Raw genomic sequence first — 27,985 nt, 5'->3', positions numbered from 1 at the left:
CACACACACACACAAATGCCACACTTGAGTAAAAGTACAGGTAATTTGTTAGAAAATGACTCAAGTAAAAGTTAAAGTCAACCATTATAATTCTACTTGAGTAAAAGTCTTAAAGTATCTGAAATAAACTGTACTTAAGTATCAAAAGTAGTATTTTCATGAATGTATGCAGGTATGGAAAGTAAAAGTAGGAGTAAATGAAAAAAAAAAAGAAAAAAAAAAGTAAGACTGTAAACATTTGGAGAATTATGAATTTTATTCTGTATTGCTTTCTTTCTTAAACTTCTCAATAAGTGCACCACCTAAAAAATAAGAATTGACATGAAAGAAAGAAGAGGCCTTTAGAACTTAGTGAACTGTATTCTGTATCAGTGTCTCCATACATGTGCACTTGTAACTAAGGCCATGTCCGGGGATTTTTAAGAAGGGAGATTTTTCTCTGTGTTTTGGCCTTTCGTCCACATGCTAATGCAGTTTGAGGTCGTTGAAAACGGAGCTTTTGGAAAACTCCTTCCAAAGTGAAGATTTTCCAAAACTCACCGTTTTCAGTGGTGTTGTGTGGACAGGGGAAATGGGGATTTTGACGAATTGACATCATTGTCTGTGTGCCAGTCTCCTTGATTTGATGTCAGCTTTGTTTATGAAGATATTTTGTGCAATAGCAGACTTGCGTAAGCTACTGACTGTGTTAACATTGCTAACTGGACTTTTTACATGCGTGGACATACACACGCAGTCACTCACACATTACGGTAATGAACAGAGGGCCGGAATGTAATACAGAGCTCACTGCTGCTACATACAGAACTCCCACAACACACACAGCGATGGCGGTTTTGGATGAGACCCGGACGGACTACATCCTACAATGAAATTTTCACGTCAAGGGGATCGCTTTCCCGCGACGTGCCATTGTTGTTAAACTACCGGAACCGGTACTAAAGTTTTGTCTAGGCTTCTGATTGGCTAGGCATGCTCCTGACAGCACGTAACAGGGTGTTTTGCGTTTTCATGTGGACAAAGATATTTTTAACACGTAGGTCGTGTGGACAGAATTAAAAAAAAAACAAAGAAAAATCTCCGTTTTTAAAAATCCCCAGCTACGTGTGGACATGGCCTAAAGTCATCACTGACCACAAACTTCCTTTACCGCAAATTTGGACGCAGGTTTTTTTTTTGTAGTAAGTAACGAAAATGCCGAGCAGAAAATGTATCGGAGTAAAAGTATAGAATTTGTTTCAAAAGAGTAGTGAAGTAAAAGTAAAAGTTGACAGAAATATAAAAACTCAAGTAAAGTACAAAAACTCTCAAAAAATACTTAAGTACTGTAACCAAGTAATTTTACTTCATTACTTTACACCACTGCAAACACACATATACAAATACACATAAACACACACACGCATATAAATACATAAATACACACACACACACACACATACACATAAACACACACACCAAGACATATGAATACACACAAATATAAATACACAAACACACACACATAAATACACATACACACGCACACACACACATATAAATACACAAACACACACGCATATAAATACATAAATACACACACACACACACATACACATAAACACACACACCAAGACATATGAATACACACAAATATAAATACACAAACACACACACATAAATACACATACACACGCACACACACACATATAAATACACATAAACACACACGCATATAAATACATAAATACACACACACACATACACAAACACACACACCAAGACATATGAATACACACAAATATAAATACACAAACACACACACATAAATACACATACACACGCACACACACACATATAAATACACATAAACACACACACATACACAAATACATATAAATACACACATATAAATACATAAACACACACAGATACATACATAAACACAAACATGAATACATAAACACACACACATATATACATAAACACACAAACATATGAATACATAACCACACACACACATAAATACACATATACACACACACACATGACTGAGAAACAATTTCTGAAGAAAACATTTCTGAAAATCTTTCAAAAATAAGGTCTTTCATAACAGAATAGAAAGACAAAAAACAACAGCAGCAATAACAACAACAACAAGCAAGCTATAACACTAAAAAGGAATGTGCAAATGAATATGCAAATTGTCTTCACAAACCACACCCCCAATTTCAATCAATTCAAGTAAACGCTACTCTTTTTGGGTTCCTTGGAAAATAATAATAAATGTAACCCAGTAAAGGAAGTACAACACTGCTGTTGGGTTTTAGACTCATTAGAATTCATTTAAAGCAATTCTATTTGTTTGTCTTTTTGGTGTCAAAATCACAGATTAGTTTTAATTATATATATTAAAAAACTTAATTATTTTTATTTAGCAAAGTTTTGTGTGCAAAAGAGAGCAAAAAGACAAGGTTTGTGTTAACCAGCAGATCAGGGAAATAAAAGTACCATGGAAACTAAGCCTTCATGTGCTGGCTAAACACCATAGAAACCCCACCGACTCTGCCTGGCCTTTTCTGATCAACACAGCTGGTGAGATGTGGAGCAAAAACAAAACACATCACAGAGCAAATTCTATCTGAGCACGTCAGTAATAAACAAACAGTTCCAGATTATGATATAGATTGTGGAATAGTACAAGGGAGGTCTGATTAGATGAGCCCGAAACACATCAATGACTTGGGTGGAGAGTATAGTGTCATGTTTGATGTGTAAAGTGTGTTTGGTGTGTAAAGATTGATGTTTAGTGTGTAAAGTTTAATGTTCAGTGTGTAAAGTTTCATGGTTGGTGTGTAAAATTTCATGGTTGGTGCGTAAAGCTTAATGTTTGGTGTATAAAGTTTCATGGTTGGCGTGTATGGTTTAATGTTCAACGTGTAAAGTTTCATGTTCAGTGTGTAAAGCTTAATGTTTGGTGTGTAAAAATTAATGTTTGGCGCATAAAGTTTAATGTTCAGTATGTAAAGTCTCATGTTCAGTGTTGTAAATTTTCATGTTCAGTGTGTAAAGCTTAATGTTTGGTGTGTAAAGTTTCATGGTTGGCATGTATGGTTTAATGTTCAGCGTGTAAAGTTTCATGTTCAGTGTGTAAAGCTTAATGTTTGGTGTGTAAAAATTAATGTTTGGTGCATAAAGTTTAATGTTCAGTATGTAAAGTCTCATGTTCAGTGTTATAAATTTTCATGTTCAGTGTGTAAAGCTTAATGTTTGGTGTGTAAAGTTTCAAGCTCAGTGTGTAAAGCTTAATGTTTGTGCATAAGGTTCAATGTTCAGTGTGTAAAATTTCATGTTTGTTGTGTAAAATTTTATTTTGTTGTGTAAAGTTTAATGTTCAGGGTGTAAAGCTTAATGTTCAGGGTGTAAAGCTTAATGTTCGGTACATAAAGTTTCATGTTCAGTATGTAAATTGTAATGTTCAATGTGTAAAGTTTAATTTTAAGTGTGTAAAGTTTCTTGGTTGATGTGTAAAGTGAAATGTTTGGTGTGTAGATTTTCATGGTTGGTGTGTAACATTTAATGTTCAGTGTGTAAAGTTTCATGTTTTTTTGTGTAAAGCTAAATGTTTGGTGCATTAATTTAATAATGTTTGGTGTGTAAAGTTTCAAGTTGAGTGCATAATGCTTATATTCAGTATGTTTGATGGTTGGTGTGTAAAGTGTGATGTTCAGTCCATTAATTTTAAAGTTTGATGTGTTACGTGTAATGTTCATTCTATAAAGCTTCAAGGATGGTGTGTAAATGTAATGTTTGTTGTGTAAGGTGTAAAGTTTCATGTTGAGTGTGTAAAGTGTGATGTTCAGTGTGTAAAGTTTGATCGTTGGTGTGTAAAATGTGATATTCAGTGTGTAAAGTGTGATGGTTGGTGTATAAAGTTTCATGTTCAGCGTGTAGTTTCCTGTTCAGTGTGATGTTCAGTGTGTAAAGTTTGATGGTTGGTGTGTTAAATGTGATGTTCAGTGTGTAAAGTTTGATGTTGAGTATGTAAAGTGTGATGTTCAGTGTGTAAAGTTTGATGGTTGGTGTGTTAAATGTGATGTTCAGTGTGTAAAGTTTGATGTTGAGTGTGTAAAGTGTGATGTTCAGTGTGTAAAGTTTGATGGTTGGTGTGTTAAATGTGATGTTCAGTGTGTAAAGTTTGATGTTGAGTATGTAAAGTGTGATGTTCAATGTGTAAAGTTTGATGGTTGGTGTGTTAAATGTGATGTTCAGTGTGTAAAGTTTGATGTTGAGTATGTAAAGTGTGATGTTCAGTGTGTAAAGTTTGATGGTTGGTGTGTTAAATGTGATGTTCAGTGTGTAAAGTTTCATGTTGAGTGTGTAAAGTGTGATGTTCAGTGTGTAAACTTTTATGTTCAGTGTGTAAAGTTTCATGTTGATTGTGTAAAGTGTGATGTTCAGTGTGTAAAGTTTCATGTTGAGTGTGTAAAGTGTGATGTTCAGTGTGTAAAGTTTGATCGTTGGTGTGTAAAATGTGATATTCAGTGTGTAAAGTTTCCTGTTCAGTGTGTAAAGTGTGATGTTCAGTGTGTAAAGTTTGATCGTTGGTGTGTAAAATGTGATATTCAGTGTGTAAAGTTTCATGTTCAGTGTGTAAAGTGTGATGGTTGGTGTATAAAGTTTCATGTTCAGTGTGTAAAGTTTGATCGTTGGTGTGTAAAATGTGATATTCAGTGTGTAAAGTTTCATGTTCAGTGTGTAAAGTGTGATGGTCGGTGTATAAAGTTTCATGTTCAGTGTGTAGTTTCCTGTTCAGTGTGATGTTCAGTGTGTAAAGTGTGAAGGTTGGTGTGTAAAGTGTGATGTTTAGTGTGTAAAGTTTCACTGTTAAGTTTTAGGCTGGCAAACAATTAATGAGAGTCTATCTCAGCTTAAATCAGCATGTCCAAATCATTCTGTACTTCTTTCAGATGATATACTGAATCTACTCTACAGGATCTTGCATAAGAATTCACCCCCTGCTCCTTCTACACCCTTCAGAGAGAATGTAGCATCTGTATATATAAACTTAAGTGGAACTACAGCTTGTTTATCCAAGATGTCCGTCTCCATAAATTTACACTTTTCAGCTAAATAGTAATGTTTTTATACTTCTTAGTGTGTGCTCAACCACATGAAAACATCTGCATGACATGATTGAAAAACTCAATGCAGTAAAAATTTTGACTTCTGTTTCTAGCCACATTAGCTACGTTAGCTAAGACAAACCTCAGACACCAAACACGTTTTTGCTAACCGACATGGTTTGTGGAAACTGTATAAAAACCATTATTATAAACCCTCTTTTCTCTGGAACCATTAAATCCAACTTGATTTAGCTTCCATTTTACCTCGTGAACGTAAACAAATACGATCTTTGCTTTTTTGTTGTTGTTGTTGTAGTTTTTCACTCAGTTCTAGTAAAGCCAACAGGAGAAAGGTTTTTAGTCTTGGGACCTCAGTATCCTCTTTCTGCTGACGTGAGTCACTGGTGTTGCACTGGAGCTCATTTGCGTCAGGAACAAGAGGAAGATTGCAGGTTTCAGAGAGACAGCTGCGCTCCTGTTACTCATCCTGCTCTATTATGCAAGATAATGCTGCCGTGGCCCTAATGGAGTTATATTAATACATTAATATGCATAAAGCTATCATGACAAACAGTAAATAACGTGAAATGGATCATAATGTAGGATATACACACCAGACTCTTTAACTTCTAACAGGTAGACCATTCAGAGACTTGTAGTGAATGACAGGACATGGTGCATGGTGTTATTTATTTGTGTATTAGCGCCTGGACTTGCACACTTTATCCCCATGAAGAAAGTGGGACATGGTGGAGCAAGAAGACGAGTGCGCAGACTAGAAAACCAGCCCGTGATTAAACCCGGTCTCAGGTTCCAACTGCAGCTGGAGAAACTCCAAGCCTGTGTTTAATGTGAGCGCAGAGAGTAATCTTATAACACACCAGGCCTCTGTGGTCAGAAAAGAGCCAGAGAGAAATGGTCGAGGTTCTCCAGAAGCCCCGTCCCTTTCCCTGCACGTAAAAAAGACGGCAGGGCAGGAGCTTAAGAGCCGAGCATTTGCGGAAGTTGAGAGTAAGTTGCGTGAGGAGACAAGGCTCCGGATTATCATTATCAGGATGAAGTCATTTGGTATTAGCGGTAATTCCATAAAGCGAGCCGTGTAATGTCCTTATCTCAGCCACGAGTTAACCGCTGGTGTGAAAGTCTGAAGAAAGTCCGATTGGAGCCGTGAGGCTGTTAGGTGGAGTCTTTCCTGTTTCAGCACTGAAATACACACAAATAGAGCTTCGTACGTATGAGTCATCTCTCAATCGCTGTCTTGAGATTAGTGGCATTGCTGTGAAAGACTCTGAGCTGTTCTATGGCTAATACTTGAGATCCACACAAGATCTCGCACAAGATTCAAGGAATAGCTTGGCATCAAATCCTATTTACCACAAGAAACGTTTCGTGTCTTAGTTTAGATGGTGCTGGATTCCCACTTTGGCATCATGTGGTTGCGTTTGCTTTGTTTTGGGTTTCTGTTCTGTTCTTCATCCCTGTCCTGATATTGATTTGTTACCTGATTGTGTTCACCTGTTCTGTGTTAGCTCCTGATTAGCTTACTTTTGTTTCTTTTTCTTGTATTCACTGTGTCATCGTTTATGGGAAAGTCTTTTGGGTGGTGTGTTCTGTCTCAAATATTTCCAAGGCGTCTTACTGAAATCTGTCTGGCCAGTTAGAGATTCTTTTTCTTTAGTTCATTTTAATACACATACTCAATGCCCTTGACAGTTGAAGGGTGTGTATTAAAAGAGCAGTGGTAGCTCAAGTGGTCAAGACTCTGGGTTGTTAATTGGAAGATTGGGGGTCAAGCCCCAGCACCACCAAGCTGCCAATGCTGGGCTCTTGGCAGACCCTGAGCTTTGACTCCCAAACTCTTAAAGAATGGGATATATGAAGACAATTTCAGTGTGCAGTAATGTCTATGTGACAAACTTAACTTAACCCATTAATCTTACTGCTTAACTTAACCCATTACATCAGCCTGGAAACTTTAAAGTAACACTGAAAAAAAACATCACACAGCTAACACACTGTAACATCTCCTAACATTAAGTGAAAATTCGCCTAAATTTCATGAATATTCATGTGCTGCTATTTCAGTTATTGAATAGTTCAAGTGTGTGTGCTTCTTATCTTAGCACAAGAGACACGTTATTTATTTCCAGCTGTCATTTTCGAACAGGACAAACCACCAGAGTCTAGAAATAAGAATCCGACACATGACGACGAAAATAGACGTACATCTGAAGAAAAAGTCATGAGCAACTACTCAAGGCAAAATGACCTAGAGCTTTTCTTTCCCTGAAACATCTACATGCTAATTTAGTGCGGATGTAAAGATATTATCAGTACACTAACGTATAGATAAGGGATGAATAAAGACTTTGTTCTTTCTTTTTCTAAATCTGGCTTATCAAGTGTCCAGGCCCTAGTTTCACTCACCACAATGCCCCAGTATCTCACACTAGTATCTCATTATCACGTACGATCCGTCTCCGTCTCCGCTCTGCCCAAATATTTGGATGGATCTTGAGGACATCAAATGACAAACCCCTAACAATCACATTTGTCCAAGACTTCGTGTCCTCAAGGCTTGGGCTCGACCCCTGGATGCTTCACTGAACGCCCCCTGCTCTGGCAACCCTTCAGAACAATGAGAGTCAGTGTTTAGTGTGTTGGTGTGAACACGTCACTGCAAAAAGTGTCGGCGCTGAACAGCTACAAGTGAGATCAATTTTTGTTTATAGCAAGTTTAGTGCTCATATGCTAGCTGTAGTGAGGAGTCTGACAATAGAGTGCATGATACTCGGTCACATGGATGTGCTATGACAGTTGCATGACATTGTGTGTGTGTGTGTGTGAGAGAGAGAGAGAAAGAGAGAGAGAGAGAGAGAGAGAGAGAGAGTAAATATAGACTGCAAAATTTCTCCACAATAAGCTTAAAAAACGATTCCTGACTTTGCTGAATGATAAACACATCAAATATTTGGTAGTGATCGAAAGGTGTCTAATATTTTAATGTTTATGTGTCACAGCAGCACAATGCAGAAATTCAGAATAAGGTCAAGAGCTCCGGTTAGCGTTCACATCGAATGTTCTCCATGTGCTCTGTGGATTTCCTCCTGGTTCTCCTGATTCCTCCCCAGAACAAAGGCATGCCATGTTAGCCAGTTATGGCTAGCATCTCTAATTTGTCTGCAGTGTGTGAATGGGTGTGTGATTGTGCTCTGTGAGGGAGTGGAACCCTATCCAGGGTGTCCCCTGCTTTAGATAGTCCCTGGGTTCCCTGAGACCCTGTGTAGGATAACTGGATGGATGGACGGATTTTGGGTATAAGAAGGAAGGTTTGAGGCTTAGCTTTTGTTTAAATGTCTAGAGAGATATCTATGTCTCTGTAGTTTACACAGAATGGTGCAAAAAACAAAAAATATCCATCAGTTCAGACGGGGGAGGTCCCTGAGTTCAGATGTCAGATGCCAGACTTCAAGCATCAAGCTGACAGGAAGCTTCCAGTAACACAAATAACCACTCTTTACATCCATGACTAAGCTGATGGGCTACGACAGCGGGTTCTGCTTTAACGACCTGGGTGTGTTGGTACTTTTAATCCGGAACCTGATTATCGTTAGTTCCTGTTGGTCCCAATATTGAGCAGGTACCAAAAAACCATACAGCTGGATCCTTAGTCACTGAACGAGAATGATTCTCATTTTGCAAGCCAGAACTTCTAGGTGGACTAGGAAATTTTTTCCGGAAATGCAGAGTAATGTTCTGTAAGGTAATGTTCCGAACACACAGCGGGGCAGTGGGCAGTCGCAGCAGCGGCGTGTCTCAATGGGGAAGAGTCACGGTCATTTCAGCTCTAACACTTTATGTTGCACTCAGCCGAAGGTGCGATTTCATTACTCGCTTTACACGCCATCGGTGAGAGACAGCCTTGGAAAAACAGTGCATGATCTCAGGCAGAAAAAGGGGGCAGACGTTTCAGCTCTCACCTACAGCCTTCATGCGGCGCTTCGGTCTATTTATGGGAACCGGCGTGAATCTGTGATCCATGCGCGCTGTGATGCATGTGTTTGTTATCAGTGATCTATAACGAACACACAAGCACCTTACTCCTTTAGATTCCTGATAGTGGATTGAGCTAAAAAGCTAATCAGTTCATTGTGGTGTGTTAGAGCAACAGACTATTTCACACAAATATCTCACACTTGCGCTACTGAAGAGTACAGACTACTTAGCCCACAGAGGCGGATGCTAAGCGTACCATCATGCTAAAAGACAGTCATGCTAAGTCTTCTCTCACACAACTGAGGTAAATTTCAGATATTTCTGTCTCATTTCCACAACTGCTCTGCCTTTATATTGTCCGTATAAAACATAATGATTATATGGTACGGAAATGAATTAAATCGTTAGCCTCTGTCATTAGCTCTGTCATGAGTGTATTGTTTGCTCTTCTTCGTCTCCTTCATCATTATGAAGATTAACACAGCATAAGATTATGTACTGTAGGTAATGTCTGGAGTGCAGCTAATAAAGCTAATCATTAGCTGGTTAGTTAAATCAGGAGTGTTCGAGCAGGATAAACACTAGCGCACCTAAAAATAGCTCAGTAAACATTCTCACAGCGTGGGTTAGCGAGACTGTACCACGCATACATCGTGCTCTTCAGGAATTGATGATGTTAGAAGTCGAAATTTTCATACAGCATATGGGATAATGTGAGACACGGTGTTTATGCTTCGCAATATGACAAAGACGTGTGATGCATCTTGGGAAACCTGGAGTCTATCCCATGGGACTCTGGGCACAAGGTGGGGCACAGACTGGATCAATGACAGGGCACAATCACACACACACTCACACATACACACTATAGACAACTTAGAATTGGCAGTCAGACTATGACACATGTCTTTGGACTGGGAAGAAAACTGGAGCAGTAAACACATGCTAACCCCTCAGAATAATAACTGCAAGGTCATGCTACATCTTTGCCTACATATATTTTAAAATATTTGAGGTAAATTTTGCCCACAAATACTGTTCAAATAAAATACTTGAAACTGCACAATATTTTTAATTCTTTGTCAACGACTCGTGAGTTGAGATTGCCGGTCTTAGTATGCACAGTGCGACATGCTAATGCTAATCTGATATTGATTTAGTGCCACAAATGAGGCCACAATTTTTATATTAAGATCTGCTGCTAAGACACTCGTCTAAACTCCACCAACAGGAGGACGGCACAGGATGACAGGGCAATACTAACACCGGACAGATACAAATACGGCAGTGTCGATGGCAAAACACGCATGAAACACGCTAATGGATAAAAACACTCACTCTGAAGATGTTTTAGGTTTACGCCAGCTTGTTATCTACACCAGCTGGTTTCCGGATGACGTAAGACGCAGGTTCATCTTTAGAGGATCGTCAGCGCATCATCTAACACGGAGAACACACGTTATCCCACACTCGGCTACGGAACCCTGCCAAGATTTGATTTTTATCAGGATCGTCTCGTGCGGCGTGACGAGGAATAATCGCTGAAATCTCACCCGAGAAAATCCAGCTTTAATATGACACCATAAGATACATTACAGATGCCACACCTCCTTCACTGAGACTTCACCCAGGCTGAGAAGAAACAAGCTAGTCACAAACAAGCTGTCACACACACACACACACACAGCCCTACACTCCCTCCGCACGCTTCTCAGTCATATGACTATGCATGAAGTTGTGCTACGAAACACAAAGATTCTCTGTGTGTCTCTGACTATTAAGGAGAATAGTCCACTCGTCCTCACTGTGTCTCTCTCTCTCTCTCACACATACACACGCGCATACACAGAAATAACTATGTACACAGATATAACTATACACGTACACACACGCACACACAAACAGATATAACTACACACACACACACATACAGGTATAACTATACACACGCACACACATACACAGAAATAACTATGTACACAGATATAACTATACACGTACACACACGCACACACAAACAGATATAACTACACACACACACACATACAGGTATAACTATACACACGCACACACATACACAGAAATAACTATGTACACAGATATAACTATACACGTACACACACGCACACACAAACAGATATAACTACACACACACACATACAGGTATAACTATACACACGCACACACATACACAGAAATAACTATGTACACAGATATAACTATACACGTACACACACGCACACACAAACAGATATAACTACACACACACACACATACAGGTATAACTATACACACGCACACACATACACAGAAATAACTATGTACACAGATATAACTATACACGTACACACACGCACACACAAACAGATATAACTACACACACACACACATACAGGTATAACTATACACACGCACACACATACACAGAAATAACTATGTACACAGATATAACTATACACGTACACACACGCACACACAAACAGATATAACTACACACACACACAGACACATACAGGTATAACTATACACACGCACACACATACACAGAAATAACTATGTACACAGATATAACTATACATGCACAGACACAGATATAACTATAGACATGCACACACACAAACACACAGATAAAACTATACACACACATACAGACACAAATATCATATAATAAACACACGCACACATATAACTACACACACACAGATATAACTATACATGTACACACACACACACAGATATAACTATAGACACACACACACACACGCACACAGATATAACTATAGACACACACACACACACGCACACACACACGAGAGACTCATATTGGGCGAGACTCAGATTAAGAAATCAGCTTCAACTGGACAAACACAAAAATCTGAGAATTCAGCATGACCTCATCATCTGTAACTTCCTGCACCTCACACCAGCTCATTATCCAAAAACAACACCATCACACAATAATCTTCACAGAACAATTCTCACTCTCCGCACCGTCCAGAGCTACTTAAAGGTGCTTTAGGTGTTAGCGCTGAAGTCTGTGGAGAGATCTCCTGTGCTTCATGGGATTTTCATAAATGTTTCAGAACTGCTCTTTCAAATTTCATAAAAACGTCAGGAAGATTAACGCAACCTTACGTAAGAGTTATTTAATTATATGGAGATTTATATTGCTGTCTGGTTTTTTGTTCCCCCACATTATTATGTATTAAACTGTAATTATTGCTATCTGTCCTGCCCGTCATTTTTCACACGACTGGTTGCTATGGCGACGGGAAAGACTTCCCTGGCATCTGATTGATAGACTTGAGGTCCGGCAGTGTCAGGTAGCCGAGTTCAGGTTCATTCTTTCCACCTCCATCTCTATTTTCTCACTAGCTGGAACCGATTCATCCAAACGGATCGCGAAAACTTTTACCGCCCATCCGAGTCGATCGCACGGGACGACCCCGGGACGTATGCTGACCTACATGAGACTTTCCTTCAGACGCTGAAGTGAATAAAGGAAGAGATGGGGACGTGTGAGAGAGATCACATGACTGAATGCGGTACAGGAAAAGTGCTGAGAGAACTATAAATAAATCATGCAGGCAGGGTGAACAAATGATGCAAGTGTTGAGAGAATATTCATGATGCTCATGAAGAAGAGGATTCAGTGCAGATTTTGATGTGAAGTACAGTGGTTCATGTGTTAATATCAAGAACATTATTAATATATATTAATAATGACATCAACACAGTGAATATCTGCACAGAGATATTAGGAAGGTGGAAGATCAAGCGGTTAAGGCTGATCAGAAGATCGGGGTTCAAGCCCAAGCACCTCCAAAGCTGCCACTGTTGGGCCCCTGAGCAAGGCCCTCACTGCTGCATCATGGCTGACCCTACCTTCTGACCCCCAACCTTCCAAGGATGGATATTTCAGCTACTTAACTTCATGACTGGTGTAGATTTCTCAGATAATGTTTGTGACTGAGAAGACCTAAATTTAACAAATTGTGCTTTAATTGAATTCATTACAACCTTTTAAAAATGGTTCTGAAGGGAAATCAACAAGAGTGAGGTTTAAAAACAGCACCATGACACTTTCTATGTCACTCCCAGGGTTAGGGTTAGGTTTAGGGTCAGTTTAGACCTTTTAATCTTGCCACTTCTTCCAAAACACTAGCATTTCAGCTTATATATAAATTCAGGCAAGCAGCTGCTTCAATGAATAAATTATGTTTTCCTGTTCAAGTTAACTAAAACTTTTACAAAGTCCTGGAACTGGAGACTCCTTCTAACTCTAGGCTTATATATACAGCCAGCGTAAAATGCTCGTTTTCAACGAGAGCTGGTGACATGATGATGTAACATCAACGACATTACAAAATTGAGAAAAGTTGAACTTTATGCAATGGAAGTGAATACTGTAGGTCACACGATCCACAGCAAAGAGCACACACTGCTACTCCTTCATCTCCTACAATGTGATGCTGATATAGGCTGATGGATTTTACACTCAAACACCAAATTTACCTCCAGGATGTTTTATTTTAGCCGCAAGAAAACTGATCTCAGGGGCACTTCTGTGTGAGGTTTGCATGTTCTCCCCGTGCCTGCGTGGGTTTACTCCGGGTTCTCCGGTTTTCAAAAACATGTACATTAGGTTGATTGGTCATTCTAAATTGCCCATAGGAGTGTGTGTGTGTGTGTGTGGTTGTCTGTTTATATGTGTGGCCCTGTGATGAACTGGTGACCTGTCCAGGGTGTACCCCTGCCTTTCACCCAGTGTGTGCTGGGATAGGCTCCAACAGATCCCTGTGACCTTAATTAGGAATAAAGCGGGTATAAAAATGGATGGATGGAAAACTGATCTCCAATGCTAGTTGGAGCTGCCTCATGGCTGACCCTGCGCTCTGACCCCCAACTCTCAAAGGATGGGATATGCGAAGAAAGAATTTCACTATGCAGTAATGTATATGTGACAATTAAAAGCTACTTAACTTCATGACTAGTCTAGATTTCTCAATGTTCAGATACGTTCTGATTTCAAGACAAATCATGCTTTCATTTCCCAGACACGCGACACCCATGACGTGATAAGAATATAATAGTGAGATTGTCAGACAGACTCGAGCCCCGGAGTGTAACATTAATCCATAATTAAAGCATAATTGCTTCTATAATTAAAAACACGAAGGTCTTCCCCTCCATGGCTGGAGCTGGACGTGCTATAAAGCGATCAGATCAGCAGAACAGGAAATGAACTCAGAGGAGAAGATGAATCTCCAGATGACTTCAATCCGACTGTAGCTTAACTGAATTTTTTTTTCCTGAGGTAATTCACTTCTGCTCAGCGATTCCGCCATGCGGCAATCACAAGACGGTGGTCCGGTGACGGAAATGAGATGAAGGTGAATGGCTTTTAATAATTGATGCCGTTTGAAGATCGACTGGAGAGATCCACCATCTCCACACTTCATTACGGTTTTCAAAGCAGTCTCGTTCACAGGCCCTTAGCCTTTCCTCGAAGGGGACGGTTACCTTCTCGAGTGGCGTCCCAATAGTTTAGGAGCGGAAGTGAAGGTCGATGATTTGTTGGAGGATCAAGTCAACACCCATAGACTTTCACCAGCAGAACCTCAGAAACGGTGATTTTCAAAGCAACAAAAATTACTGTATAAGTAGGAACATTTTTAAATAATGTTTAAATTGAGCTTCGTGGAGCCGAATAACTGCATCTGAACATGTTCAGAGCGAAGACAGAACATTATAACATCATGTTTTTAACGTATTTTATGTACTAAGTATTTATGGAAGGAGTCTCCAGCTCCTTTGGAGACAAAGGGAAAGTCTTCAGGACAGAGGAAGAGTTTGTTTTGTTTTGTTTTTTGTCTAATTAACTTCAAGAAAAAGTGCTGCTGTTGACGAGACGACTGTTTATAGCTGCTATCATAGCGCTAATGAGAGCGGAAACTTGTTTCACGGCTCTTCCACAAAATGGATAAAAAAAACTTTTCTTTAATAAATGCAAAAATGATTGCTGATAATTTGCCAATCATGTGTTATTCCTTTCATAATTAATGTTTTGGAGTTTTGCTTCATCACAACCTTTAACGAACGGTTCCTCCAACAAAAACCATGTAGCAGCAACATAGCACACATACGACTCTCATTCCTGGAACCATAACGTTCAAACACCATTGTGTTAACGTAAATCTGGCAGAGTTAACGCATAACAAAAAGAAAAATTAACGTTTTCTAAACATTGCGTTGCTAAGGCAGGAAATCCGTCATGCAAGTTGAAGTAATCACTTCAGATTTATTTTTTTCACTGCTGAAGGCAAGTGTATTCCAAACCACACACCCTTGTCCTCCATTCCTACAAGTGGCCACTTGTGTGATTCCCGAGTTCTGAAGGGAAATCAACAAGAGTGAGGTTAAAAACAGCACCATGCCACTTTCTATGTCACTACAAGCCTCGGAAACTAACACATAGTCCATATGATGAGCGTGATTTGTTAAAGCAGGACACATTCCTGGATCAGCAGCCTTTATAAACATTTAGCTGAGGTCCTCAGTTTGCGCCTTTTAATCCTGTCACTGCTTCCAAAACAGTAGCATTTCAGCTTATAAAATTCAAAAAAAAAAAAAAAAAAGTCAAGCAGCTGCTTAAATGAATAAATTTTCCTGTTAAAGTTACAGCTTTAACTCAAACTGTTACAAAATCCTGGAACTGGAGACTCCTTCTAACTCTAGGTTTATACATACAGCACATCAGCAAAGTCAACGTAAATTGTTCACCTTTAATAAAAGCTGGTGACATGATTGTCAGCGAGAGTTGGTTACTAAATATGGGCGTGTCCACATCAGCGACATTGCAAAATTGAGAAAAGTTGAACTTTATGCAATGGAAGCGAAGACAGTGAAGGTCACATGATCCACAGCAACGAGCACACACTGCTACTCCTTCATCCCCTACAATATGATGCTGATATAAACTGCTAAATTTTACACACAAACACTAAATGTACCTCCAGAACGTTTCATTTTAGTGGCAAGTAAACTGACTCCAATTTCTGAAGTAAAATGATCAAGAAAAGCTTCGGAAAACTAAGGATGATTTCTGTAAATGGCTGATATGAAGGACGCTCATGTCACAAGTAAGGCTTAGCATCTCAAATAGCTTTTAAATATTATTTAATCAAATCCCCAAAACAGGACACTAATCCCAGGACTAAACCCAAACCCTGATTGCTGGAGCGCTAAAAACTCAGTTGATGTTGATGTGATTGAGACTGAGACCACACCGCTGACTAGTTTACTAGCTAGCTAAAAACAGTATATAGCGTTATCTGCTTGCTAGATAATTAATGAAAATCAGGTTACTCTGTTTTCTCTTATTACTTCTTCGCACTGCCCCTCGCTCCCTCCGATCTACTAGCACTGCTCGATTGGTCCTGCCGTCTCTCAGGGTAAGAGGTAGATATACATCTAGACTCTTCTCTGTTCTGGCACCGAGGTGGTAGAATGAACTTCCCCTAGATGTCAGAACAGCTGAGTCACTGACCGTTTTCAAACCACGGTTGAAGAACTACCTCTTCCTGAAATACTTAAACTAGCTCTTATTTCCCTGTTCGTTTTATACACGGATCAGGCATAACATTATGAGCAGTGAGAGGTGAAGTGAATAAGACTGATGATCTCCTCATCATGGCACCTGTTAGTGGGTGGGATATATTAGGCAGCAAGTGAACATTTTCTCCTCAAAGTTGATGTTAGAAGCAGGAAAAATGGACAAGTGTAAGGATTTGAGCGAGTTTGACGAAGGGCCAAATTGTGATGGCTAGACCACTGGATCAGGGCATCTCCAAAACTCCAGCTCTTGTGGGGTGTTCCTGGTCTGCAGTAGTCAGTATCTATCAAAACTATCCTTTAAATCCTGTAAGTATCCTTTAAGTCCTGTCCCATGGAGGTCCCACTTTACAACTTACAGGACTTAAAGGATCTGTTGCTAACACCTTGGTGCAAGATACCACAGCACACCTTCAGGGATCTAGTGGACAATGTGCCTCAATGGGTCAGGACTGTTTTGGCAGCAAAATAACTAGCATAATATTAAGCGGGTGGTCATAATGTTGTGCCTGATCAGTGTATATTATTGTATGTTGAGTCAAAAAATTCCTCCCATCACAGTTTTCAGGCTGATGGTATCCTAAATCTGTGACCTATTGAACCAATGTTAATCTATTAATTGATAGAGACTTCAAAGCACTCTTGTACATCACTCTGGATAAACATGTCTGCCAAATGCCAGAAATGTAAATGTAAGTACAGACTAGACCAGCCATTACCATCCCAGCCAACGTTCCTCCATGTTACATGAAGATAATCTGACTCTAGCGTTACTCCCCTGGAGGACTGTGTAGTCCATATGCTTAGCTTCCTTTTAATTCTCTACCATGAGACGTCTTTGGATTTGGTCCAATCTACTGGTGGTATGTGGAGACCTGCTGCCCTGGTGCTCTGTCTTCTGCAACTCGTGTGTGTGATTATGTTCTAGCTCACTGGAACAGGTTGCTTGATTACACCTAACGATTTTGTTTTGCATTCGCATACATCAGCTGCACAGATGCTGTCTCTGTCTGCTCTCTGACCTTCATGACCTGGAAACTTGCCAGAGTGTTGGATTTTTTGAATGAATGCTTTTTTTTCCTGAAGGATCTCTGGAAACCAGTGCGATACCTGCAACCTGAACGTGTCAGATTAGCACACTATAGCTAGTCTTATTTAGCTAGCTGGTTTAGTTAGTGTTTTCCAACCAACCAACAATCTAGCAACTCAACACGTTTTTTAGTGGCTGTTTTTTATTATTTATAATGATTTTATATTTATTTTATTTATAAAGAATAATTTTGAACATATTGAGATGACTGAGATAATGATTCATTTTATTTATCTGAAACCGGTGTCCAGATGTATTCCTTGCATTGCTAGCTGCAAATCTTTCTCTAAAAATCTACTATTTTTTGGCAGAAAAATTGGCTGCAGTACCGGAAAAAGACTTTCAATATAAAACTCATACAGAAATATTGACATTTTCAGTAATTAGCTAGCAAACAGATAAGGCTACATACTTGTTTTCAGCCAGCTAGCAAGCAGATAACACTATATAAGTGTTGATGCTATATTCTTGCTTTCAGCAGGCAAACAGGTAATACCATATACTTGTTTATTATCTAACTAGCAAAACGTTAATGTTATATACTGTTTTAGCTAGCTAGCAAGCAGATAACACTATATAAGTGTTTTACTAGCTAGTAAACATACAAATGCTATATTCTTGCTTTTAGCAGGTAAACATAATATTTTTCCTTGCTTTCAGCTAGCTAGCAGATCAATTTTAGCTTGTCAGATTAGCACACTATAGCTAGTCTTATTTAGCTAGCTGGTTTAGCTATCCAAGTGCTTTCATATCCCACCAAAACTGTTGCAACTCAACACTACATGATCTAGTGACAGAGAAACCCTTTGCTGCTACGTTCTCAAACCATCTACATGCTAATAGAAATGTTTCTTAGGGTTTTTCGACTCTTTAGCTGGAGAATTAGTAAACTCATGCAATAATAACATCCTAAAACTGTTATTTTTTTTCAATTGTAGCTTGTCAATACATTTCCTCTAGGATAAATAATGGTTCTTAGCCTCTGAAAACTACTTTATGACCGGAAACGACTTCCTTTTACATGTAAATTCTTCAAGAGTTTCTGGATAAACACAAGCAAAGAACACCAAAGAACGGCGCCAGATTTTGTACAAGTAGCACAAAACTAACAAAGCAAACTTCGGAAGCTAAACAGGTCTTATCTGAGCGATTACACATAAGTAGGAGAGTTGTGTACGTTTTATTTTTAGCTACTGTAGTTAAGGGTAAAAAAGCGTCTCGGACACACCGGCCTCATGAATCACTGTAGAAACTCGGTGGACTTTGGCTGACAAAGGCGTTTTTGTTAGAAGCTGGCTGTTCCAGGTTTCTTTAAGACCCTGATAAGGTGTTTGGCCAAAACAGGCACCATTGTTGAGCCAGAAACAATTAGAGGCACTTGAGCACTGGCCCTGATATAATTTGTGTAAATGTTGACATTTCCCTTTTGCGAGAAACTTTCCCTTTACTGAGTCGCATGAAGAATATTCATTTCAAAATAGCTGCTGGGGCGAACAGAACTTCCTCCGTCTCCACACTATGGTGTTACGGACGTTTTTTTTCCCCCTTTGTTGCAAATCAAACGGAGTTAAGTGCTTTGGTCACTAAGATATTGTATGTGTAGTGTATCAGTGACTCACAGTTAGAGAAATGTGACTTGAATTACCTTTCTGAGACCTTGAAATATCCCACTGGCAATTTTACATAAAAGTCAAGAGCTAGTGACCTGCCGTTTTTGTTGTTGTTTACTTAACAACATGAATTAAAATGTGTAATTAGTCTGGGGTCAGCGCGTGGGTGACCTGACGTGCTTTTGCATTAGAGTCGAGTAGAAATGAAAGTATAGTTAGTATGTGTGCTAAAGGGGAAGAAAAAGGACATAATGGTGAATTCTGGAGCTAGCTAGCGGATATACCGTAGCTACAAGGACACAGAGGATCCGCTTGATGCCTTGATGCTCATTAATGGCGATGATTAGATTATTAGTATAACCGGAAATCGGTTATCTTAACGAAGCACAGACTTACTCGCTCCTCAAAATGGCGGCGATTCTCCACAATAAAAAGCAGTGACAAAACACACCACCATGACAGACTTTGGACTGTGAACCTTTTGTTCTTGTTACCAAATGCAGGTAATTAAGTGTTTTATTTTTTTTTAAAGCCTAAAGAGCCACTTGTCATCAGACTCTTCCTTTCACTGCAGGCTCACTAAGCCATCTGTCGTATTCATCTGTGATTGTTTTCATAGTTTTATTATTTATTTATTTATTTATTTATTTATTTTTATCCCTTCGTTTTGTACTACAGCATCTGAGAAAAGAGCTAGGAACTTGTGCTTGTGATACGAAAGTTAATGACTCTCGGGTCATCATGTGACCCCTCATGCTGTACTAAAATGAGAAAGGAGCCCAAAATAAACCCCACGTTATACTTCGCTAATACCTTTGGCACGTCTTTTTTAGCCTGAACGGCATTAGCGTCAGGTTAACGTAACTGCACGTCTGTGTGTTTTTCCCTATGCGATGTAATACGCTTAGACTGCTAATTATTCAAGTTGCGTGAGATTAGTGTGAAGTTTCTCAGTATACTTAAAATACACTCGAAATACTAATCCCTGCGTTCTTCATACTGAAGCAGAACATAGAGAAGAGGAACCGAGTAGACAGCAAGCTGGGTTTTTTTTCCAGGATGTTTTCAGTCATCTGTTATAATATAAAGAAATATAATATTGAACATGTTGAGATAATTGAGTTAATGATTTGTTTTGTTTTTTTCTGAAACCCATGTCCAAATGTATTCCTCGAATTGCTAGCTGCAAATCTTTCTCCAAAAATCTATTCTTTTTGTCAGGAAAATGGCTACAGTATGATATTTACCAGGAAAAAAAGCTTTCAGTATAAAGCTGATACAGAAATATTGACATTTTCAGTAATTAGATAATGCTATAGACTTGTTTTTAGCAAGCTAGCAAATAGATAATGTTATAGACTTGTTTTTAGGAAGCTAGCGAACAGATGATGCTGTATTCTTGCTTTTAGCAGGCAGACAAATAATGCTATCTACTTATTAATTATCCAACCTGCAAAAAGATGATGCTATATTCTTGTTTTTAGCTAGCTAGCAAGCAGATCATGCTATATACTTTTTTTGCAATCTAGCAAACACATGATGATAACAGATAACACTATATACTCGTCTTTTATCCAGCAAGCAAACAGAGCATGCTATGTACTTGATTTTATGAAGCTAGCAAACAAATAATGCTATATACTTATTTATTATCCAGCTAGCAAACAGGTGATGTTATATACTTATTTATCATCCAACCAGTGTACAGATGATGCTATATTATTTCTTTTAGCAGGCAAAAGACAATGCTATATACTGGTCTTTAGCTAGCTAGCAGATTTTAGCTAGTTTTTCAGAGTTATTTATAGAAAAATGTCAGGCATTCTTAAATCCCATCTCCTTTGAGGGAGTACAAACTCTTGCTAATTAATATATGAATCAGGGATAAACTATTTTGAGGTAACTATTACATAAAGCTATGTTTAAAAAAACATGATCAACGACGCTGTGAAAATGCTGTATTGTGTCATTATTAGCCAGAAAGCTAACAAACAAATAACGCTGTCTACTTGCGAGCTAAGCTAAAGCATGACTTAAATGATGAAGCCACACAAAGCTGTGAAAATGCTCAAGAGTATTTTGTCATTATTAGCCAGAAAGCTAACAAACAAATAAGGCTGTCTAATTGCTAGCATGACTTAAAAGCAAGTGTGCTGCTAATCTAAATATTTCACACAAACATGTTTTATTATCATGTGATGTTTATGCTAACAGTTATAGCAAGAATGCAGCTAGCTTTCAGGCTTAATTACAGGAGAAGCTCAGGATCTTGTCCTCTGAGAGGAGGGTTGGGGAAGTGAAACTCTCGCTAGTTCATAGATGAGCCCCTTTTTAATTAAATATTTCATACATTTATGCTAATATTAGGTGCCTGAGTGTAGGTCATATCGCTAATTTGTTGTGTTTCCAGCTAAATATTTCAATATAAACAGCTTGAAATTGTAGCTAGCTTTAAGACTGCAATAAGCAGTAATGTGCGTTATTTATAGTATATATTTAGAACTAGCAACAATGTAATGGCTTTAAGACGCCGTTAAACAGCGAGTGTCAGCTGTATGGCTAATCCACTGCCTTTCAATATCCAGTTAAAAATTCCATACACATGTGCTTTAATCACAGAGATAATAAAATATTAATAACAATATCAGAACATATTATGTTATTATATCTCTGGAAAGCTCGGCTCATCGTATCTCGCTTTGGGAAGTGTCTCTCCTGCTAGTTAATACATGGCTGGTTATCAAAATATTGGCATCTGAATCTTTTTTAAGGGTTTTAATCAAATATTACATAGAGTTATGTTTTTTTAAAAAGAAAGGACCCAGCGGATCGATGGTTATCGGCATGCCTTCCGCTCGGTTTACTGTATGAAAGGCAGACGAAGCTGCGATAATGCTGCAGAGTATCAAAACATCCATTTAGGCTAATGTTACTCAGCCGTCATGTGATATAGCTGATAATGGAGTGGAGCAGTCGCTCAGCGGCTCTTCATCTGTTCGACTGACAGCAACGACTTTCACCAAGACGAGGACAACATTTGGGTGCGAGTCGTGTCTGTGTGTGAGAGACTGCAAGAGAGAGACTGAGAGAGAGGGGGTGAAAAAGAGAAAGAGAGCAAAAGAAAGACAGAGAGATTGAGAGAAAGAGATGAGAGCAAGAGAGGGAACTGAGGCAGTGAGTGACGGAGAGAGAGAGAGCGAAAAAGTGAGTGAACAAAAGAGGGGGGAAGAGCGAGAGAAGAGAGTGAATGAGAGTGAGACAGAGAGAGAAATAAGAGAGAGTGAAAGAAAGAAAGACATTGAACAAGAGAAGGGGGAAGAGAGAGAGAAGAGAGTGAAGGAGAGAGAGAGAGAGAGAGGGAGAGATAGAAAGTATGAAAGAGAGACACCGAGAATGAACGAGAGAAAGACGGAGAGAGTGAAAGAGAGACAGAGAGAGAATGTGTCCATGTTTTTCTCAGTGTTATTGTACTTCGAGAGAGAGAATGAAAGAGAGAGAGAGGGAACGAAAGAGAGAGACAGAGAGAGGGAACGAAAGAGAGAGACAGAGAGAGCAAACGAAAGAGAGAGAAACAGAGAGAAAGAGAGAGAGTGAAAGAGAGTGAACGAGAGAGAGAAAGAGAGCAAATTATGGGGAGGGGGAGTGAGAGACAGTGAGAGAGTGAGACAGAGAGAGAGAGAGAGAGAGAGAGAGCAAATGATGGGGGGGCAGAGAGAGAGAGAGAGAGAGAGAGAACGTGTCCATGTTTTTCTCAGTGTTATTGTACTTGGTCTCCTCTTGGCCGACCTTCTGAAGCCGGGTGGTGGATTTAGACTCGGCTCAGGAAGCCGGATTTGGACTAGATGCTCTGTTAAAGACATTATTTAATCCACATGTTTGCTAGCTACAAAGATCCACTTTTTCCATCAAACTTTCATATTTATATCAGAATCTCCAGTGTTAAAAATCCAGCGACTCAAAGTGTCTGTAGATCCTTCATTATAAAGGAGAGCTGAATGACAGCCAGCGCTGGAGATCAAATGTGGGCGTGTCCTAATCAACTAATCCCCTAATCACTCCACGAACTTGAGAAAAATTCGACTTTATGGAAATACGGAGCAACTCGGTGCATCGACTAGCGATCCTGTAGGATATGAAGCTGATTTTATACACAAACGCCAAACCTTTCACTTTATCTGCAAGTGAACTGATACAGAATCTTCTTTGCTCCGCCCACTAAGAAACGCTATCACTATGGCAACCAGCAGTAGAGTAGAAACTCCACACAGACAGGCATTTTCCTGAATCATTTTTTCTTTATATTTCTTTATTTATTTATTTTAGGAAAATATCTAGGTGTATAAAATATACTAGGTTTTGTGTTCTGGAGAGCTGAGAGCTGTTGTAGCTAGAAATGAGTATAATATTAAAATATAATTTAAATACAAAACAAACAAACACACTCCAAAAACTGACATCATCGCATGTAGAAATATTTTGAAGATAGTCATATTCATATTCGATATTTTTTTATAAATATAAGATTATAATAAATTAAATTTTAGATTATTCAATTTTATTCTTTTTTTGCTGGAATTTTATTTATTTATTTATTTATTTTTCAAAAACATTATTTTTTTGAATTCATGCATTCACAAAATATTCGCTTCACTTGCTAATAAATCCAGAGAGAAAGAGAGAGAGACAGAGAGAGAAAGACAGAGAGACAGAGAAAGAGAGGGAGAGAGAGATGTGAAAATATTTTGAATATATTTAATAAATGTATGTAGGATTTATAAATATATCTGATTATAATAAATTAAATATCACATTTTGTGCTGGAATTTTTTAAAAATATTTTCACGTTTTTTTGTTTCAAAATTCATGCATTTAAAATGATCTGCTGTCCGAATAAGGAAAAAAAGAACTGAATTAAATGACCAGTTTGTTCAATATATTCCCTTCACTTGCTAAGAAATCAATATACCCTGTATTACATAATTTTAGACTTAAAATATAGTCGAATTTATCGACAGTCCTTACTGGGGTTACGATAAACACAGATGTAAGATCATTAAGAGTATTTCCAGTCGTTTTTATTTATTTTAGACTTGTAAATGCTTGCAGTAGGTTAACTGATCTTTCAGTAAAACTTGAAAATTAGTTAAACAGATGAACATAACTAACCAGTGAAGATCTGTGGACTGTCCTGCATCTCAGACGCTCCCAGACAGACCATCCATCCATCTTCTATACCCACTTTATTCCTAATTATGGTCACGGGGATCTGCTGGAGCCTATCCCAGCACACATTGGGTGAAAGACAGGGGTACACCCTGGACAGGTCACCAGTCCATCACAGGGCCACACATATAGACAGACAACCACACACTCACACTCACTCCTATGGGCAATTTAGAATCACCAATCAACTTAATGTACATGTTTTTGGACTGTAGAAGGAAACCCCAGAGTAAACCCCAGACAAACCAGAGTCTAATAAAGTTCCAGTTATTCGGATTGTATTTAAAGTTGAAAGTAAAGATTAGGGTCAGGGCTTAGAAAAGGCGTGTGATGTTCCTCACACCATGATCGCTTCATTTAGTCTAATGCGTGTCAAACTGCAGGTCTTCAGAAGAACAACATAACCATAAAACATCTCAATATACAAGCTTCTATTGTGTTTCTATATTATTTTTGCGCTATGTCGAATATTATAAATGATTTCTCAGGATTTTCCAGATATTTCTGATGATCAGGATATTCTGGGTTCCTCATCTAGGAATGTTTTTTCCCCTCCACTGCCGGGAGTTCTGCTCCAACACACTCCTCAGCTTTGATACTTCTTTCTCTCTCTCTCTCTTTCTCTCCCCCTTACAGACCTCCGCCCCTCTGGCGTCTCTATTTCCCTAACGCGTCCTCATGCAGGTGTGCACACACATACACACACACACAGAGAGAGAGAGAGAGAGAGAGAGAGTCCTTGGTAGATGACTAGTCGTCCACCCACAAACTGGCTAATTAAAGCGTCTGTTCATTTTAGTTACAGGAAAATGATATTAATGAGCTGTACTGTCTGAGCACACACACACACACACACACACACACACAAAGGCACAGAGATACATAGAGAATCAGAAAGGTGTGCTGATGGAAGAGTATGAGCCTCTCTCTCTCTCTCTCTCTCTCTCTCTCTCCATGATAGGATTGGATAGGCATATGCCATAGAAAAAGCTTTGATCTTTGCTGAGTGTTTAATCCAGGCCCGGGAGGACCAAAGCGAGGGAGAGAGAGAGGGGGATAGAGGGAGCGAGGGAGGGGTGAAGGACTCCTCTAACAACCATCGCTCAACATCACCTCCTTCGCCATGGAGGAAAAACAGCATCCTCCTTCCATAGATGCTGAGCCGAGCACACACCATAGCTCCACCAATCAAAATGCAAAAAGCGAGCAGAGATGACATGAGTGTGTGTGTGTGTGTGTGTGTGTGTAAGAAGGAAATAAGCTGTCTCACCGTGTGTCCATTCACTATCACCGCAGATGATCCTTCAGAGACAGATAGGGAGTGTACGAGCCTTCCTGCGAATCTCCAACATCCTCACATCTGTGCGGATCTCACACTCCCTCTCTCTCTCTCTCTCTCTCTCTCCTTCACACACACATACGCACACACACACGGGCGCGCGCGCGCGTTGATGAAGCGCTCTCGCTCTATCCGTCTTTTTTTTCCGTCCCCCTTCCTGTTACGGTCGGTGTGCCGTTTCCTCTCTTGTTAGCTCCGAGGCAGTTAAGAGACACTGCAGCGATGGGGGGAGGAGGGCGTGTGTGTGTGTGTGTGTGTCTGCGCACGCATGAGCTGTGCTCTGTGCGTATGTGTGTGTTTGAGAAAGGGCGTGCAAACTGAGGGAGGAGTCATGCAAGGATAGAAAGGAGAAGAAGGGGAAAATGTACAGGATTAAAGAAAAACAGAAAAAGAGAGGGATTGAAAGAAAGACAGAAGAGATTAAAAACAGGGTGAAATTGAAGGGGGGGGGTGAAAGGTTGTGTGTGTGTGTGTGTGTGAGAGAGAGAGAGAGAGAGAGAGCAAGATGGCAGTGTTTACAGATGTACAACAGTCCTGCTGTTCCTCGGTTGTGATTTCATTGATAGCTGAACGAGCATGTCATAGAAATAGAGAGAGAAAGAGAGAGAGGAAGGGAGGGAGGGAGAGAGAGAGAGAGAGAGAGAGGAGGGAGGAAAAAAGGAAAAGGGGAGGGCGACTGGTGGAGGGGAGGGGAGCGTTCTGTTTCTGTGCCAACTGCTCGTGCGTATGAAGTGCCACTTCCTTTCCAGGCAATGCTCCTGTCTGCGAGTAATAAATAACACAATACAGCCTGAAAAGGAAGGAGGAAGAGGAGGAGAGGGGGGAAACGAGGAGGAAGAGGAAGACGAGCTGAAAGAGAAAGGAGTGGAGTGAAGAAGAGGGAGGTGAAAACGAGAGAAGAAGGAGTGTGATGAGGAAAGTAAGAAAAAAAAGAGTGGAGAAGAGAAGGGGAAGAGAGAGTGAGGAGAAACAGCAGGACAGTAAAGGAGAGAGAGGAAGAGGAGAGAGAGGAAGATAGTGAGGTTTAAGGTAGAAAAGGAGGAGGATGAAAAAGCTGGGGAGGTGGAAGAGAAAGAAGGAGATATATGAGGAAATGATGAAAAGAAGTAAAGAGAACTGGAGCAGGAAAATGGGAGAAGGAGGAAAGGGAAGATGAAGAGGAGTGGGGGGAGAAGGAGTAAGAGGAGGAGAAGGAGGAGAGAAAGGTGAAAAAGAAAAGTGAGAGAACTATGGAGAATGAAGACAACTTGCAGGAAAAGGGAAGGTTAAGAAAGAGGAAGGAAAAGAAAACAGGAAAAAAGGAGGAAGAGTGGAAAGAAGAATATAAAAAGAGGATACGAAGAAGGAGGGTGAAGAAAAAAGAAAAGAAAGAAGCCAAGATGAGGAGGAGAGGAGAAGAAGAGGAGGAGGAGGAGGTAAGAATAGAAGAAAAAAACAAGATATGGGGAAGGAAATGAGGAGGAAGTGGTAGGAAGAGATGGGGTAAAGACAAATGAAATGAAAATAAAAGAATGAAATGAAAAGAATGAAGAAGGAGAAGAAGAGAGGGAGCAAGAAAAAGGAGATAAGAGTGGAAGATGAGTTTGTAAAGGAGGAGATGGAGAGAGTAGATGGAAAAACTGGAAAAAGGAAGAGAAATTTGAGAAGGAGGAAAAGGAATTGGATGAGAAGAGCAAGGGGGTAAAGAAGGAGGAGTAGAAAAAAAGAGGAGGAAGGAGATAGAGAAGTATGAAAGGGAAGAGGAAGAAGACAAGGAAGAGGGCGAAAAAAGAGCAAGGAGAAGGAAGGAGGAGTAACAGACGGAGGTATAGCCTAAAAAAGAGGGATGTAGAACAAAAAGAAGGAATATAACAAGTAGGAAGAGTGGGATGAAGAGGAGGAGGTGTTAAAGGAGAGGAGGAGTGGAAGTAGAGGTAGAGAGGGAAAGGTGGATGATGAAGGTGAGGAGGTGTTGAAAAGGAGAGGAGGAGTGGAAGTAGAGGTAGAGAGGGAAAGGTGGATGATGAAG

The 27,985-nt window shown here is 39.6% G+C and overlaps 2 protein-coding genes across 3 annotated transcripts in view; both read right to left on the bottom strand.

Moving 5' to 3' along the window:
* Positions 1 to 26,502, bottom strand: part of gnaz (guanine nucleotide binding protein (G protein), alpha z polypeptide) — a 64,043-nt gene extending 37,541 nt beyond the window's left edge. Inside the window, exon 1 of one of the 2 annotated variants that reach the window (XM_058411976.1) lies at positions 25,909 to 26,502. The gene's annotated coding sequence lies outside the window, so the exon portion shown is untranslated. Of the gene's footprint in view, positions 1 to 10,439; positions 10,711 to 25,908 lie in introns of those variants that run through there. The other variant, XM_058411977.1, reaches the window with a different exon arrangement.
* Positions 183 to 7,906, bottom strand: LOC131366937 (uncharacterized). Its single transcript, XM_058411978.1, has 2 exons — positions 5,720 to 7,906; positions 183 to 5,626 (listed from the first exon to the last, which is right to left on the bottom strand). The coding sequence occupies exon 2, from the start codon at positions 4,768 to 4,770 to the stop codon at positions 3,754 to 3,756; it is 1,017 nt and encodes a 338-aa protein (XP_058267961.1). The 5' UTR covers positions 4,771 to 5,626; positions 5,720 to 7,906; the 3' UTR covers positions 183 to 3,753.
* Positions 26,503 to 27,985: the final 1,483 nt, after the last annotated feature.

The sequence above is a fragment of the Hemibagrus wyckioides genome, linkage group LG16, assembly GCF_019097595.1.
Source record: "Hemibagrus wyckioides isolate EC202008001 linkage group LG16, SWU_Hwy_1.0, whole genome shotgun sequence".
Lineage (NCBI taxonomy): Eukaryota > Metazoa > Chordata > Actinopteri > Siluriformes > Bagridae > Hemibagrus > Hemibagrus wyckioides.
The sequence above is the reverse complement of the archived record's forward strand: the minus strand, read 5'-3'. Positions and strand labels throughout refer to the sequence as shown.

What these genes read in the sequence shown, in the direction of transcription:
- LOC131366937 (XM_058411978.1), bottom strand. Translation starts at nt 4,770, where the DNA reads ATGAAACTTTATACACCGACCATCACACTTTACACACTGAACATGAAA.